General features: G+C 40.1%; 1 protein-coding gene across 1 annotated transcript in view; it reads left to right on the top strand.

Annotated features, from left to right (window-relative positions):
* PCNX1 (pecanex 1) overlaps positions 1-12,734 on the top strand; it is an 88,928-nt gene extending 76,194 nt beyond the window's left edge. The window contains exons 33-36 of the mRNA XM_058806185.1: positions 592-833; positions 1,866-2,302; positions 3,663-3,803; positions 7,198-12,734. Of these exons, the coding sequence (XP_058662168.1) occupies positions 592-833; positions 1,866-2,302; positions 3,663-3,803; positions 7,198-7,338 (961 nt within the window). The 3' untranslated portion in view covers positions 7,339-12,734. The remainder of the gene's footprint in view (positions 1-591; positions 834-1,865; positions 2,303-3,662; positions 3,804-7,197) is intronic.
* The last annotated feature ends 3,565 nt before the right edge of the window (positions 12,735-16,299 follow it).

Below are 16,299 nucleotides of genomic sequence, written 5' to 3'. Positions count from 1 at the left end.
TTGTATCCATTTGAAGCTTATTAATGTAAACAATGTGGTGAAAAAACTGTGTATGCTGGAAAATGGTGGCTAGCCTACTGTCCGAGTGTTCAGCATGTGCTTCAAACAGTTGTGAATGCTTTACTGAAGGTAACAGAAACCAAATACATTAAAAATCCAGGAAACATTTTCCTTGCTAATCTGTGTAGACAAAGATTTTTGCAGTGTAACAGTTACACATGACTAGTGTGTTAAGTAGCATAAGTTTTATTAAATTGTTCCAAAATAACCAGGATGTTCTATGAGCATTTGAGTTGGAATTTTATCACTGATTTGTATTTCGCAGGTGGAATAATTTTTAAAAAGCTAATTTATATGAGCACTTGACTCATCATAAATAATGTTATTGAATAGCTGTCATGAAAAAAATTGCAGTCTCATAGAAAGCAGTGTTTATATTTGCAAAGCATATTCTGAGAAAATAGTCAGGTTTTAACTGATTTTAGGAAATCCTGTGGATTGTGCTGATCCTTTTGCATGTCATGAAGCATTTCTTAGAATACAAATGTTTAGGAGGTGTGCATTAATGTATCACTTGCATTGTGTTTCCAGACTAAGGAAAGGCTGTGGAGCTGGCTGCAATAGTGGTGGAAATATTGAGGATTCAGATGCTGGAGGTGGAGCTTCTTGCACAAGTAACAATGCAACTATCAACGAGTCACAGAGCAGCATGTCACAAGGAGGAGGGAATGCAACTACAGGGCAGGGACCTGGAGCAGTACAGCACCCTCCTGTGGCAGCTCATCCCACAACTTTTCCTGCAGCTCATCCACCAACTCATCCCTCCACTCTGGGTAAAGTTGAAACAGAGACAACTTCATGCAAATTCGGTCCTATAGCTAGAACAGGCCTTTCAGCTCTTTGGCCTAAGTTAAAAGAAAAAGCAAACTAGAGTGATGTGATTTTATGTTGTGCTAAGAGCTGCTGGATTCATCTCAAACTACTACAGTACTGTTTCATGCAATACAAGGTTCCCAAACAGATCTGATAAATAGGGATATAGTTGTGCTGACAAGTAGATTAAATAACTTTTAAAAATAGGTTTCTACAGACTGAATATTTCACTTCCGTTGTTTGCAAATGCTGAACTCATCATTTTTTGGGAATGTTTATATTTCTTATTTATACAGTGAAACAAGTTCTGTAATTTGCACAGTGTTCTAACTGAATTTATCCAAGCGTTCGTAGTGATCTGTAGTTAAGGAGGTGACAAACAGTAAAGCTGAGAAAGTCTTTCAAACGTTGCCTTTACTCACAAAGAAAATACAGATGTATGGATTTGTATGAACATAATTAGATCTATCAGCTGAGGAGAGTTATCTGCAAATATTTAGTATAGGAGAAACAATTACACCGATGCTCATAAACTGCAATTTGTTTTTAGCTTCAAATGTATTAAATTTGAACTTGTTTTAAAATAGCTTTTGTTCTAACGAATTTTCTGACCCAATCTTTGAATGTGTAGTCAAGGATATTATTTTAAAACATGGGCATCGACTTTTCTTATGGCCTCAAGTATGGTAAACTGAAGTGCCAATGTTTAGTAAGAAATTGTTCATGCAGAAAATGCAAGACTGAAGCATTTTTCAAGGTACTTGTCTGATAGGGATTGTGAATTGAACAGAATATGAAATTCTGAGATAAGCTGAATGGAATGTATTGAAATATTCTGCTATGTGAGATGCAGCAGAGATCTTCTGCAATACATCTGTTTCAGATGATGTTGGTTAGACAATCAGTTTTGTAAAACAAACATTTGTGTTGACAATCTATTGTGTGTGAGAGGCTTTATCAAACTTTCCTGATTGTGTATCTTTTACTTTTAGGCACCAGTCACAGCTCCCACTCTGTGCAGTCCAGCCTTGTCAGACATTCCCCTGCCCGTGCCTCAGTCGCTAGCCATTCATCCTACTGCTACGGCAGCCGTCACTCATCCCTTCGCACATCCACAGCGGGCTTTGTGCCTTGCCGCCGCTCCTCCACCAGTCAGATATCCCTTCGCAACCTCCCCTCTTCCATCCAGTCCCGCCTGTCTATGGTCAACCAAATGGAACCTACTGGCCAGACTGGGGTCAGCGTGCAGCACGGACTGCCCTCTTCTAGCAGCTCCAGCCAAAGCATCCCAGCCTGTAAACAGCATGCCCTTGTGGGCTTTCTAGGGACAGAAGGAGGGAGTAATGCAGCTGAAACTCAGTCAGGTGGCAGTGCAAGCCCTGCAAATCAAATGCAAGCCAAAAAGGATGACGTTATTTACAGAATCCAGGTGAATAGTCTAGAAGAACAAGTTAACTTATGTTTCCACGTGCTTTTATTAGTCGTTCCTTTGTATGTTGTTGAAATCGCTGCTTACAAATACACGTTCTAGAATATCTGATATACAGTTTCTGTGCAGTTATGTTTGGAGAATTAATGTAAAGAAAAGGTTTTCTGGACAAGCAGCCTTCCTGTATGTTCCTTGTTTACTTTTTTTCTTTTTTGGCTATAGTGCAGCTCTGAGAATGTCAGTGGAATTCAGTTCCACTTCATATTTAGTTTACCTTTTATACATTACAGCAAGTAAAGCTAAACAGCTTCATTTGCAGGATAGAAAGCTTTTTTCTTTGAAGCCAAGTAGATTTTCCACAAAAGTAAGTGTAAAATACCTGCTTTCACTTTCATATGTATTTGTTCTTTGGTTGTATCCACTTCAGGGTTTACTGAGCAGCAGACAATTCACTATTGATGAAATTAATCATGGCAGCCTTACTTGTTTTGTGAAAATCCAGGAATGTTTATTCTTACATTCTTAGCTCTTACTAGCCCCACATACATGTCTTTGGCAGTATACGTGTGGGAAACCTCAAGAAGTCTATTCAAGAGGTTAGATCATAATAAACATGATTTCATTGCTGATACCACCTCAGTTTAAGTAATACTTAGTAAATTGTGTCATAGTGGGCAAAGTTAAATTAATTTTTTGGGTCTGTGCTTAATAGCTTTTGTTAGCAGGCAAGGGTCCTTTTATGAAGCTGCTTACTAATCCTTTGTGTGAGGAGGATAAAGTGGATATGTGGATAGTGGACATTATGGAGTTCTCTCTGTCCTTAAATAGGAAGAATTTTTCAGGAGTTTTCTCCTGCTTGCCCTGTGGAAAGGCCAGTTTACTTCAAAACATGGGGTGGGTCTCAACTAACCATGCTAGTAGATAAATACTTCTTCTGCCTAACAATGAATTCCCCAAGTTTTTTAAGATATTCTGTAAGAAGTAATGAGCCTATTGTAACAGATCATCATCACTTAACTTTTCCCTGCTACTAGAATGCGTGCTGCCAATGCTTTTTTTGTGCCAGCTCCCTAATCCTGCCATGAGCTAGTATAACTGAAAGAGGTGGGGAATGGAACCAGAGCTGTTGCTTCAGTGAACTGGCATATTCACTGGTGTCTGAAACCACAGCATCGTTTCCAAATTCAGTGCTGTTTGGACTTGAAGAGCCTGCAGCTCAAGTTTCCAACTTTGAAATTTGTCAGAAATCAATTTCAGTGGGTTAAAGTCAATTATCTGGAATTATGCAAAAGGTTACAGTTTATCTGTTTCTTTTAAATTTTGGCTGAACTAACAGTCAAAACTCAATTCCTACTTATAGTTAATGGATCCCAGTCAAGTACTGGAAGGGATCAACGTGTCAAAAAGGAAAGAGCTGCAGTGGCCAGATGAGGTGATACGGCTAAAAGCTGGAAGAAACAGCTGGAAAGACTGGAGTCCTCAGGAAGGCATGGAAGGCCATGTAAGTTTTGCTTGGAAGTTGGCAAGCTAACCTTAAAAAAGGCAGTGTCTTGATTCTGTGGCAGTCTGCCTTTATTCTGTTAATGAAAAGATCGATGTTGTAGATAAGTTAGGTGAGCAGCTGTTCTCAAAGTCTCTGTTGCTGGAAGAACAAGTCTAGAGTCTTAATTTGAGGCAGAGAGCTATTTCTGCAACTCTGTAGAGAAGATGCAGGATGATGTTTCAAATGTTGTAAGCCACCACTCCTTCCTTGCCTTCTTTCAGCTTGTCATAATCTCTCAGGCATTGCTCTCATTCATCCATCATTCATTTTCCTTTCTTTGAAATGTCAATCCCTGAACAAATTTACTAACAAGTCCTTAATTGAAAAATTGACAGTATTTGATTTTAAATTATTCTGATCAAAAGAGAACTTATGTTCTTATGTTTCCACGTGCTTATATTAGTTGTTCCTTTTATTAGTTGTTTTATTAGTTCCTTTTATTAGTTGTTCCTAAATAAGATAGTCTTTAGATGTCACTTTATTGTATAATAGATACATGGTAGGTGTTTACTTTCTTTTAAGAAGGAAAGCTGTTCTAACTAAAACTTGTGAAAGCCCATGATTTGAAATTGTGTCTCTCTTTTCTGTATGGATGTTACATCTGCAGTTTACAAAAATTCACTGCATTGGCTAGAAAACTGATCTCCCAATTTAGGCTCCTTTTATGAGCAAAAAAACCCAGTGTGGTCTTTGAAACCTCTTGATTTTTACTGCGATGTACTTTTTTTTTTTAAGAACTTTTGATATCTGTAAAGATGCTTCAGTATTCTCTTAGAGATAGAGGGAAGAGTCACTGATGTGGTCTGCAATTATTCTTCAATACAACTGTATTTTCATTTGGAATAGATCAGTTTTGAACAAATTTTTTTGCTTCCCTCAGTTGGAGGCATTATTTATAAATTGCTTTTAGGGATAGATTTTGCCATTTGAAAGACCACATCACTGTGGATATATGTGCAAACTTCAGGGAAGAAATGGAGCGAACAGAGTTGACAGTCCATTCTTAGAACAGTAGCATTACATTGTAGGTAACACTTGTTAGTAGAATGCTGTTGTAAATATTCTGAGTTATCTTGGGTACAGACATACTGATGCAGATCAAGAATGTGGTAAAGATGGTGAATGTAAAGGGTTATGTTGAAACATGTCCTCTTGCCTGGTGTCCCTGGACAATTTTTTTCAGGAGTTTGTGAATTACAGCATGCTGCATGTACATGTACAGTGATTGATGCTATAGAAAGATTAAAACAAGAGGATTTAAAGGTCAGAGTAAGCTGTTCTGAATGCTTCTCATCTATTTTTGGTACAGCATATAGGCAAGTTTTTTTAGAAGAGCATCTTTTAACCTAACAAGAAAGGGAGGAAAGCACCAGATTATCCTGTATGTGATTAGGAGGAAAGGATTTAACTTGATGACACTGCCTGCTTCATGGTTAAACATACTAGTATCAGTAAAGCTCTTAGGACAATCTTCCTTTTCTCATCCTGTGACTGTGGTCCTTCCTGCAAATAGGCAGAAATTATTCTTATCTGCTGAGTTGCTGCTCATTAAGCAGTTTACCTTATGTCTGCTCTCAGTATGGAATTCAGCACTCAGTAGTTTAAAACTTTGCTGCTACATAGAAAAAAGCATTTTTCATAATTTAATTTATCTTGCTAAGTATGCAGTGCAATGTGTGTATAAGGCAGAAAGACATTATAAGGTTTCTTCCAAGAAATTATATTTAGCAGTCCTCTTTGTAATGTAACTATTTTTTCCTGGTTTTGAGAGGGTATGCCCAGCATTGTCTTTCTATGGTACATGATACTGGGGTGTAGAAGAACCCTCTTCCTCCAAGAGATTCTTACCACCTCTTGACTACCTGGTGACAACATTTTGCTTGTACCAAATAAATGCCAGTCATTATAGAAGAGATGGTAAAACCGAGTGTGGCAGTATGGCAGTGATGAGTTTCAATCTATGTACAACTTTTTGCAAATACACAGCTTTTCAGGAGCCATGATATTGATGCCTGTAGTAGTCTCAAAGGCACTAGTGTTAAATTGGACAACAAGTATGTAGCACTTGGGACTTCATTGGAAAACTTTTTATTGTGTCTGGGGACAGGATATGCCTGTTTTCATTCCATACAGCAGCATAAAAATTATATGGACATTCTTTCAAGTCAGACTTGAACAGACACTTAAATATCACACTGTTGCATCAGAGGAACTAAAGATGCTGTGCTTCCCTGGCTGAACTGCTTGCCCTGTATCTATGCAGCATAGATCTCATGCCATGGACAAAGCTAAATGTCCTTCACCCAGTGTTAAGAGAAATTGCCAGCTGTGTATAATGAAAAATAAGTGAGTCTCTTGGATTTGATTTTGGAAGACTGTGGTTTTCTGTTATTTTTTTTCTCTTTATATCTGTAGGACTCTTGAAAACTTTACTGCTGTGGAATTAGTAAAAGTTAGTTTTACTAGCTTTTTAACTTACTTTGTCTTGAATTAAGGGTTCTTTTCTCACAACTGGGAAATTTGAGATTATTCTATTTCTATAAAGCTGATGGCACTTATACCCATGTTAATGGAGCATCCTTATGGTTCCTTTGGGGCGCCCAGAAGTTAAGGGTGTGTTTTTAAGGAGGCAGATAAATAGAGACATACAAGTATGAAAAAGGGACCTTCTGTCAGTCAGTATCAGGCAAGATCTGTGGAAGTAGCAGATCAAAGTACCTGAGTTCTGTAGATCTAAGGAAGTACAATACAATAATTTGTAGCACTGTTTCTGAACCCCTTCTTCTTTGTAATATTTTTAATTTAAAATTATCTTTTAATAACTTGGTTTAGAAGATCAACCTTGAATTCATAGTGCATAGGTAACAAAATCCTGGCAAGAGCTTTAATTTGCAAGAGACAGTAGTCTGCACCTGACTCCTGGTGAACTGTGGTTCGGTGCTGCACAACACTGAGGTGTTTTAAGATTATTACAAACTGAGCATCAAAATATCCCAAATCTCTATGTGTGCCCTTTTTATAGTTGCTTCTCCCTTTGGAGGAACTGTTTGGTTTTGATTTGAGTCAAGTTGTTCGTACTCAAATCTAAATCAGACTGGCTGCTCTCATGGTTGTAAAAGATCTAACTGTGATTTTAAGAAGCAGATCTTCAGCAATACTTCAATGTGCAGCTTATCTATGGGTATGCTGTCACTGAAAAATGTGCAGCTAAGTCATATAGCACCTGTATTTTTGCTTGTACCTTTGCTTTGGCCCTGTAAAGGTCTTGAGTTATCATAAGCCACAACTTTGATATGACAGCTCTCCCTGCGGAGCTTACAGTTTATTATACTTTGGTTTTTTTTTCCCCCAGGTGATTCACCGCTGGGTGCCTTGCAGCAGAGATCCAAGTAGTCGGTCACATATAGATAAAACCATCCTGCTGGTTCAAATTGAAGATAAATATGTTGCTGTTGTTGAAACTGGAGTCCTTGAACTTGGGGCTGAAGTGTAAATCTCTCTGAGACTGAAACTTCCCCTTCTCCAATGATTCAGAAGAGAGGGGGTCCAGAAGAAGCAGCTCCCAGGACACAGAACTTTGGTCCGGTTGTAGGAGAGGACTTGAAACACAGATTTCTCTAAGTCCCTTCCCCCAAATAAACAAGTGTAAGAAAATTTTTTAAGTTGTTAGCTGCTGAAGAAACACTTGCATGAAGGATAGATTTGTTGAGACATATCTTTTGTTTATAAATTTTGTTATGCATTGCGTAATGCTTTAAATCAACAAACTTTTCAGTTTTAAGATCAGAGCACCTCATATTTTTCTAATTGTTTTGCCAAAAATTGCCATGTCTTGTCACAGAGTGTGTGGAATTCATCCACCTTATTTTAATGAAATTGACTACAAACCTTCAGTTTGGTGAAACAGTGTAAGGGTTTCAGGTGTGGCAAGAAGAGACTGAACAGATGTATAGATTCTTATTCCTTATGAGCTAAACATTAATGAGAACTGCACTAATTTTTTTACAGCAATGCACTAAAAACAACCCTGAGATTGCTGAGAACATTTATTTATATATATAAATATAAGTATATAAAATACCATTATTTAAATTGCCTTTGGGATTAATCCCCTCCCTCTCCATATACATGTTGATGGTAAGGGCTGTGCCATGGGTTTGGTTCTATGTTCTGTATTTCGTATAAGTGCATTTGCTGCATCCTCTTCACAATAAATGGTAAAATAACAAATGTGTAGAAAAGCACCTGAGTATCCCTGTGCTACATCAGACTTTATTGTGGTGGCAGTGGTACCTCAAGCCTGTACAACACATCTAGCTTTAAAGAGGGCCCCAATATGATTTTCCATCTGTCTTCCCTTCACTAGCCATGGCTACTTTGCTTCTTTACACCCAGAGCTGGCTGTGTTGTTTCATTGTCTCTTTTCTGGCAAACACAGTGGTTTTAGTTTTGTAGTGGAAGGTGCAGGTCCGTGATTACTTCACATATGCTTGAAGGTTTTATTTTATTCTATCCAATTTAAAAAGAAAAAACATTAACAACTTCCCAAACAAAACAAAAAATAGAAAACAGTAACAACTTCCCAAACAAAATGAAAAAAGAACCCAACAAAACTTGACTTCTGCTTTCAGTGATCTTTTATAGAAGGCACAGCCCTAAACTTGTATCACTTTTACCACCTTGCCTTGTCTTTCCCTTTAGTCTTCATTCTTTTCTATGACTTGAATTTTATTTTCTGTGATTATATATTCTATGTAAGTGTAATTTGAGTATTTATAACTGTGAAGTTGAATTATTCATGTGTTACATATCTTAGGTTTTATTGTATTTTTTTAGAAGTGTGTATTCAGGGAAACAAGTAACTCAGAACTATCATGGGAGTGTGAGAGGGAAACTGGTTTGTTCTTGACTTGCAGTTCCTATGACTCACTTTTCTTAATCCGTAAGAAAGAAATGTACCTGTTGTGATTGTTTCCTGTTTCTGACCTGTAATTATATAGGACTCTGTGGGGAATTTGCATACAGTTCTAGCTTTTGGGAGCAGCCATCTTCTTCCCAGTCACCTCCACTTCTTTATATGTGTTGTAATTAGAAGAGACTTCTGATATACCACAGAGGTTATTATAATTAATTCTCTGACATCAGAGAAACATTGTCCATTATGTACCTAATGCAAGAGTGAAGTTACATGGCATAAGAAAAAAGGAAGAAACAGCTACCTAAGAAACACTGGTATTCCAGCTCAAGTCACTGTATGCCATCTGGCCATGAAAGGGTAAGTCTGTGTGCCTGGTAGCTACTCAGTTCCAGCTACTGTTCCCAGTGAATGATACTGGGACCTTGCTTGCGTCATAGACTATGCAAACTTGTCCTCGAAATGCTGTGTATCCTAAAGTTGCATATTACTTTTCTCTTGATTCATACATGGTCCCATTTAATCATGGTATAAATGCACAGATCTGCCACCCTTGAAACTATGTGGAACAGCAAAATTCCTTATATGTATCACATTATAGAGTAGTTGAATTAATCTCCTGCATATATGAAAATGTACTACAGAAGATGAAACTTCTGTAGTGGTCTGGTAATGCTGCTACCAGGAACAAAGAAAATGTATATGTTTTGAATTGAAGGCCTTTTAGTGAAGATTTTATTCTAAGTCCTTCCTTTCAGGTAAATACTTTTAATTAATTGATACCTTTAATTAATTAATACTGGTTTTCTGTATCACTAGGAACATTGCTTCATTAAAAGGGAGAAGCCCCTGTTTGACGTTAGTTGCACAGGGTTGGTTTTTTCCCCCCTTGGACTGAAGCCTTGACTGATAACCAAAATATATAGGTTAGATTTTTTTGCTTTGTTTTTTTTTAAAGCTGACTGAAAAAACTTTCAGTACGTTAACCCTGACTGAACTATCTCTCACACTCTCTGGGGTAAGGTAAGGACAATGTCCATTGCTGGTAAAAGATGTGGTAGGAATTAATGGCTTGTTAATGTGGAAATTTTAGTGCATATGTGTATCTGCCTGGAATTAGATTGGCAAACAGCAGATAGGGAAAGAAAGAGACTTTTTTAAGGCCAAGAGAATTATTGAATATTTCTATTTTTTATAAAACATAAGGCTTTTGGTATGTTGACTTCAGGAGATGGATTTTAATGTGCACAGCTAACAGGTTAACATTTTCTTTCAGGTATTCAGCTAACATCTTTTGTGAAGCCATTCACATAGTGCTCATACCTATTCCAGATCAGCTCAACAGAAGCCACCTAGTTGAAATTTCACTCTTCCATAAGGCTTTGGAAAATTAACTCTAAAGATTTTCCTGAACTCATTAAGATTCATACAATTGTATGTTGGTTTGTACAGAGTTTATCTTTGGTTTCTACTGTGCAAGTGACACAAAAATGTTTTTCTTCTAACTCAGAATCACACAGAATTAACTAGGTTGAAAATTACCTTTGAGGTCATAGAGTCTGACCTATAACTGAACACTGCTTTGTCAACTACTAGACCATGGTGCATACAAAGTGCCACATCCAGTCTTTTAAATACCTCCAGGGATGGTGACTCCACCACCTCCCTGGGCAGCCCATTGCAATGCCCAGTCACTCTTTTTGTGAAGAATTTCTTTCTAATGCCCAGCCTAAACTTCCCCTGGCATAGCTTAAGACTGGGTCTTCTTGTCCTGACACTGGTTACCTGGGAGAAGAGATCAATCCCCACCTGGCTACACCCTCCTTTCAGGGAGTTGAGAGTGGTAGGGGTTCCCCTGCACCTGCTCTTCTCCAGGCTGCACAGCTGCAACTCCCTCAGCCTTCTCATAGGATTTGTACTCCAGACCCTTCACCAGCCTTGTTGCTCTTGTCTGGATGCATTTCAGCATCTCAATGTCCTTCCTAATTTGGGGGGCCCAGAACAGGACACAGCATTCAGGGTGGGACCTAACCCTTCTGAGTACAGGGGGATGATCTCAGCCCTGGTCCTGCTGGCCACACAGGCCAGGATACCATTGGCCTTCTTGGCCACAGGATAGACCTGTCTTTGGAAACCTCTGTTCTAGATAAAAGTTATTTCATCTTTTGTTTTATTTTCTTGGCCTTTGTCTTGATGTGTAATATTTTTCTGCTGTTGTAAGGATGGAAAAGATGGGTATTTTCAAATTAGTCCTGTCAGTCCAAATTGAACCTTACCATAGAGCAGAATTTTTTAGATCTTTCTAGACTTTTACGAAAAGTCTTAGAGATGTTTGCTTTTACTCTGTCCCCTTGCATTGTGATATTCTCTTGCCATAAGAGCATTCCATTTAAGTCCTACTGTTGTAGCTTCCAGGTAGACTCCAATCTATTTTCTTTCTTAGATTTCTTTGGAGGTTGTATCTATGTGTACATATGTAAGAACTTCTCCCTAAAACATTCAGTTGCAGAAAAGGGCTTGAAAACTCCGTTAAGCAGGTAATGTCATTAGTAAAAATGGCTACTACATGATGTTTTAAAACCTTTTCTCATTTCACTTCTCTGTGAAATCTTTTTAAATGTTCTGACTAAAAAAACCAAAAACCTAGAACTGTGTATGTGGCACCACTGATGACACCTAGACTTCTGTGCTACTTGCAGTGGATGATGCTAGTGCTGGATTCTGGGGATCTCTCTCATGATCCAGCATGTGTGAATGGTTTCAGAGTTTGGGGAAGATGATGATTTCTTGAGGTATTTCCATGTAGGCTGAGTGGTCCTGCAGCATGGGACATCTGGCATGTTTCTGAGTGGTGATGTCAGTTTTCCAGTCAAGTCATCACCAGTCATTCCTCATCCCATGGTCACAATGCCTTTGGGAACTGAAGAACTCTTTGAGAAGCCTGGATGACTGGTGAGATGCAGACATGGCACAGGTCTATGCCTTTGGCAAGAGGCTATAAAGCTTTGTCTGGATTTGGGCAAGCGGGGGAGAGATGCCTTATGATTGATTCAGCTTTCTCTGATAATGCACACACCACCATGCTACCTAGGAGTGTAGATAACACAGACACTGCTTTAAAGACCTTTCTCAATTACAGAACTCAATTCACAAAATGAAGCTGGATAAATTGCATTTCTTACCATTAACAATATTATTCAACTTATATTGGATTTGGGGTTGTACCACCACAGGTTTTATGTACTTAATTTTATTAAGGAATTTTATACCTATTATATAGGCATCTATTCTTTTCTTGTCTGGCTTGCTGTTTGATATTCTAATGTAGTACATTCAGTGGCGCTGGACTCTTTCAGAAATTATACTGGTAATTCCTGGTGCCTTAGTAAAAAAGTGGGTACATAACACCTTGGTGGAAGGTAAAGCATGTGACTTGTTTCACCCCAGCATGATATGCATATTTCTAAAAAGGTGATTAAGATGGCTGCCCCAAAAGATTTTGGGAGTATACCTACATCACTTGGTCAAGAACATTTGAATATGAACAATTTTTATGACTTCTGTTATGTACAGTTTGAATAGATAAGCCCAGTACACTTAGGCCACAACTTTGAAAGATGGCAATCAAATAGCTGGATATGTAACTTCTTACACAGATGCCCTTGAAAGCCTGACAATAGCTGCTGGTTAGGAAATGGAGAGGGGAGTAGAGCATAAATGAGAGGATGGCTTTGGTTTTTAATGGACAATGAAAATATGTATTGCCTCTACCAGCAAAAGGTTACCTTGCCAGGGATAGGGATATATGTACCTGCGTGTCTGTGAGTGTGTATGTGTCTGCGTGTGTTATTGGAAACAGCCTGTAAATATTGTAGCTGTTTAAAATGGAAAAGACAGAGAGTTTTTGCAACGTGTTGCAGCAAAAGGACAGTACTGACAGTGGAGAAACACTGAGAAATAAAAGAACCTTTTTTCATTTGTTGTCATTTATTGCACAATTACATTCTCTTAAGATGTCATTTTCACAAATTCCCTATAAGGACTGTTTTAAGTTTACTCAAATAATCCTCTAATGAAGGATTCTCTTGTTTAAAAATTGTCTTTTGTAGATATGCAAAGAATAACCTTACCTATTGCTGTTTTACTGCCAGCATCATCCCGGTTTCCATGCTTTTGCATAACAGTGTCACATGCCCTCTCTTCTGCAGTTAAAATGTTTTGTCTTTGTTGTAGCATTTTCTCTATCAGTGATTTCCCTTCTCTTGAATGTTTTTCAAAGCCCAGAACACTCTTTGTACTGTCTTTGTCCTCAGTAATTTTTCACTCATCATACTTTGCTGGGGAACACCTTACCTAAAGTGGTTTAATCAGTCATTTCTAATTGTCTGCCATCCTGGATCTGATAGCCAAGTGTGGCTTTGTGTGAAGTCCTCCTGATGACTATGTTTACATTAAACACTTTTTGGTACAGTGATGCTAGTTTAAAAATAGTCAGCTGCTGTCTGTCCATTCCCTCAAATATTTCACACTTGTACAGAGACAACATTATCTTGTACCTTACAGTTTAAAAGATCACTTCTAACATAAACAATGGTGATTTGGAGAACTGTGACTTTAAAGATTCGATGTTTCCTTTGTATAAAACCTAAACCAAGCATCTGCTTGCCTGTGACACTTGACCCATAGTTGAATGAGAGAGAAGAACATAGAGCAAGTGTTCCTAAGGAAAAACAACTTGTATTTTTTAATGTGAGCAAGTGAGTCTCAAAAGATTAAAAGTTTTGTAACTGCTGTGTTTTTGAGGCAGCTGAGCTTTCAGCTGACAATATCAAAAAAAAGAGGAGCAGCACTTCCAGACTGCTGTAGGGCTGGCAAAGGCTAAGATTGTTGCTGTGGTCCACTTGCTGTGGTTTCTTGCTGTTGGTATCAGCAGATGGCCTGCAACTGGTAAAAGTTGGGGAACTGGAGCCCTGGTTAGTGGTTGGAAGCTATTTCTTAGGGAGTTTGGCCTGAGAGAAATCCAGTTCGCTTACTCCAAGACAATGTATCCTGGTGCGCCTGTCAAGGACCTGGGAGCAATGTCTTTGCTTCTACAACACACACTTGGTCTGGGTGAGTGGAATGCCTATTGCATGGCTTCCTTGTATTGCCAGAGATGGTCCTCTATCCTATTTTTACCCGGACTTTCTATGACTCATAATTCTCATGTAGAAAGATGGTGCTTGAGTAGTGGGACTTTATAGGTCTCCTTGGTTGAATCAGTGGATTTTCCTCTGTTCCTCAGAAAGTGGTTTGTGTTTCTCTCCGAGCTCTTGGGGCAGAGCCCCGTGACTTGGTAGAGCGCTGCTGCTGCGGTGGCTCGCCGAGCTGCCGGTGCGAACCCGCGGCACCCGAGCGCTACTCTGCCGCCTTGGAGCTGCTCCTGCGGGGACTGTACCCTGTACCGGGGCTGTGCCGTGTCCCGGAGCTGTGCCGTGTACCGGGGCTGTGCCGCGGAAACCGGCGCGGCCGGGTCACGGCGGGGCGGCCGTGGCCGGCAGGGGGCGCCGGAGAACGGCGGGCCCGGTGTGAGGGAGCGGGGCCGGCGGGCGCTGGGCCTGTGCGGGCCGCGGGCGCCGTGGGAGCCGCACCTGCCTTTCCGGCCGCTCCTCTGCTCCCGCCTTGCCTTGGGGTTGTGCTCCCAAAGATGCCGCTTCAATTCCCACTCTCACCGCAGCATCAATCTGTTCCCGCTAAAGCGACCGGTGAGTCTGCGCTGCTGGGCCGCTCCGGAACCTGCGCGGCCCCGTGTCCTTCCCTCTGCACAGGAGGGAGCGATGGATGAATGAATTTGTCTGTGATTTTTTTTTTCTTTTGCACTATTTCATAATGTCTATTAAGATATCACAAAGAAAGGAAGACGCCCACCCGCCTAATTATTTTCTTTCACGTCAGTGATCCCATGACCGGGGGGTAAGAAGAGGGGAAAAAAAAAGGAAGACAAAGATATTGGGGAAAACACAGATAAGCAAAGAGAAAGACCGCTTCTGACTCTCCAGAAGCTGAAGGAAATGGAGGAGGCAGACCTAATATAATTTTTCAGCCTCTTTCTAGTAATCGCCCTATGTCAAAGTGAATTAGAGGTGAACTCCTCAAAAGTGCAAATTAATTTTGATTGTAATTCTGATTTAGCAGACATCAGTCTTAGAAATTACTAAAAAAAATCATAATGGGCACCTTTCTTTTACTCAGTGTATTGTATATATTATGGTCCATTGTCACACTCAGGTAAAATGACAAATTACACCTTGGTTTAAAGGGCACAGTGTTCTTACCCCTTTGTGATGCTGGGAATGAAATAGCTGCTGGTTCCACATGTGGTTCTTAGGAATGCATGTCTAAATCCTGCAACCCGAATAAGTATCCATACTGCAACTGCAGTAGAAATGTCAGCTGAGGCTCTGAGTAGCCTCTCCTGCTTGTTTGGACCTCACATCCGTTCTGCTGTGGCAGGCATTACACGATGGCTCAGAGCAGTGTACCGTGACCTTGCACAGCATTCAGTGTCTTTGACTTCAGCTGTGGAAACAAATGCTTGGGACCTGGGCACTTACGAAGCTCTCCTGTGAGCCTACTTGTGCTGTCTGATGCAGGTGCCAGAAAAGGCAGGCAGGAGATTGTTGCCAGGAAGTCAATGCTGTCTTTGTAGAAAACAATTTTTACCTTGCTAGTGGAGCACATTTTACATGTTCCAGCAGTGGCTGAAAGGGACAGAGCGACCTTAGCGATGTTCACCAGCAACAGGAACTGTTCCAGCCCTCCTCCTTTTCTCATTGTGGGAGTATCAGAGGTTTGGAACAGACAGCTCCACCTCCCTGCACTGTCATTGCTGTGGTACATTAACTTTTTGTCTCTTGTACCATTGTGTTTACAGCACCTGGAGCAGTGAGCCCTCTGTGCTCCCTGACTTCCTCTGAAGGAGAAAGCCAGTGCCTTTTGTATCCTCTGTTTTTGCTGCCACGTTTGTAAGTTCTGCCCATCACTCAGAGGTGTGGAAAGCAAAACTGGTAGCTTGTCCCTCTGCAGGCAACAAGACAGCAGCTGTCTCTGGAAGAAGCAGTGCTCAGATATATTTAGGGCAATTATATACCACAGCCTCATGCTTCTTGTAATCCCTATTTTTTGCTACTAATGGAGAGTTCAGGTCCATCAGTGTTGTGTACATCTACAGTGAGACTGGGCTTGTTTCATCCCCTTGATCTGCAAAGGCCTCCCTCCCAAGCTCTCTTTCCCAGCCATGGTAGAGCCTGGAGCTTCTATTTCTTACCTTCTCAGGATCTTTCCTATGAATAACAAGGTAACCTCCTTGCTGCACCCTGGTTTTAGTGCTCTTCACTTACCTTTGCCTAAGGCTTGGAAACCTCTGGGTGGTAGCTTCCTGCAGTACTCTTGTCTTTTGTCACTGAATCTATGAAAATGATCCCTGAAATTGATTCTTGGCTGTGGCCTGGGTGATCTGCTTTTCTGGTACTTTACATGAGCTTCAAAACCATCTGTTGT

This window comes from Ammospiza caudacuta, chromosome 6 (assembly GCF_027887145.1).
Source record: "Ammospiza caudacuta isolate bAmmCau1 chromosome 6, bAmmCau1.pri, whole genome shotgun sequence".
NCBI classification, from domain to species: Eukaryota; Metazoa; Chordata; class Aves; order Passeriformes; family Passerellidae; genus Ammospiza; species Ammospiza caudacuta.
This window is presented reverse-complemented; position numbering and strand designations above follow the sequence as displayed.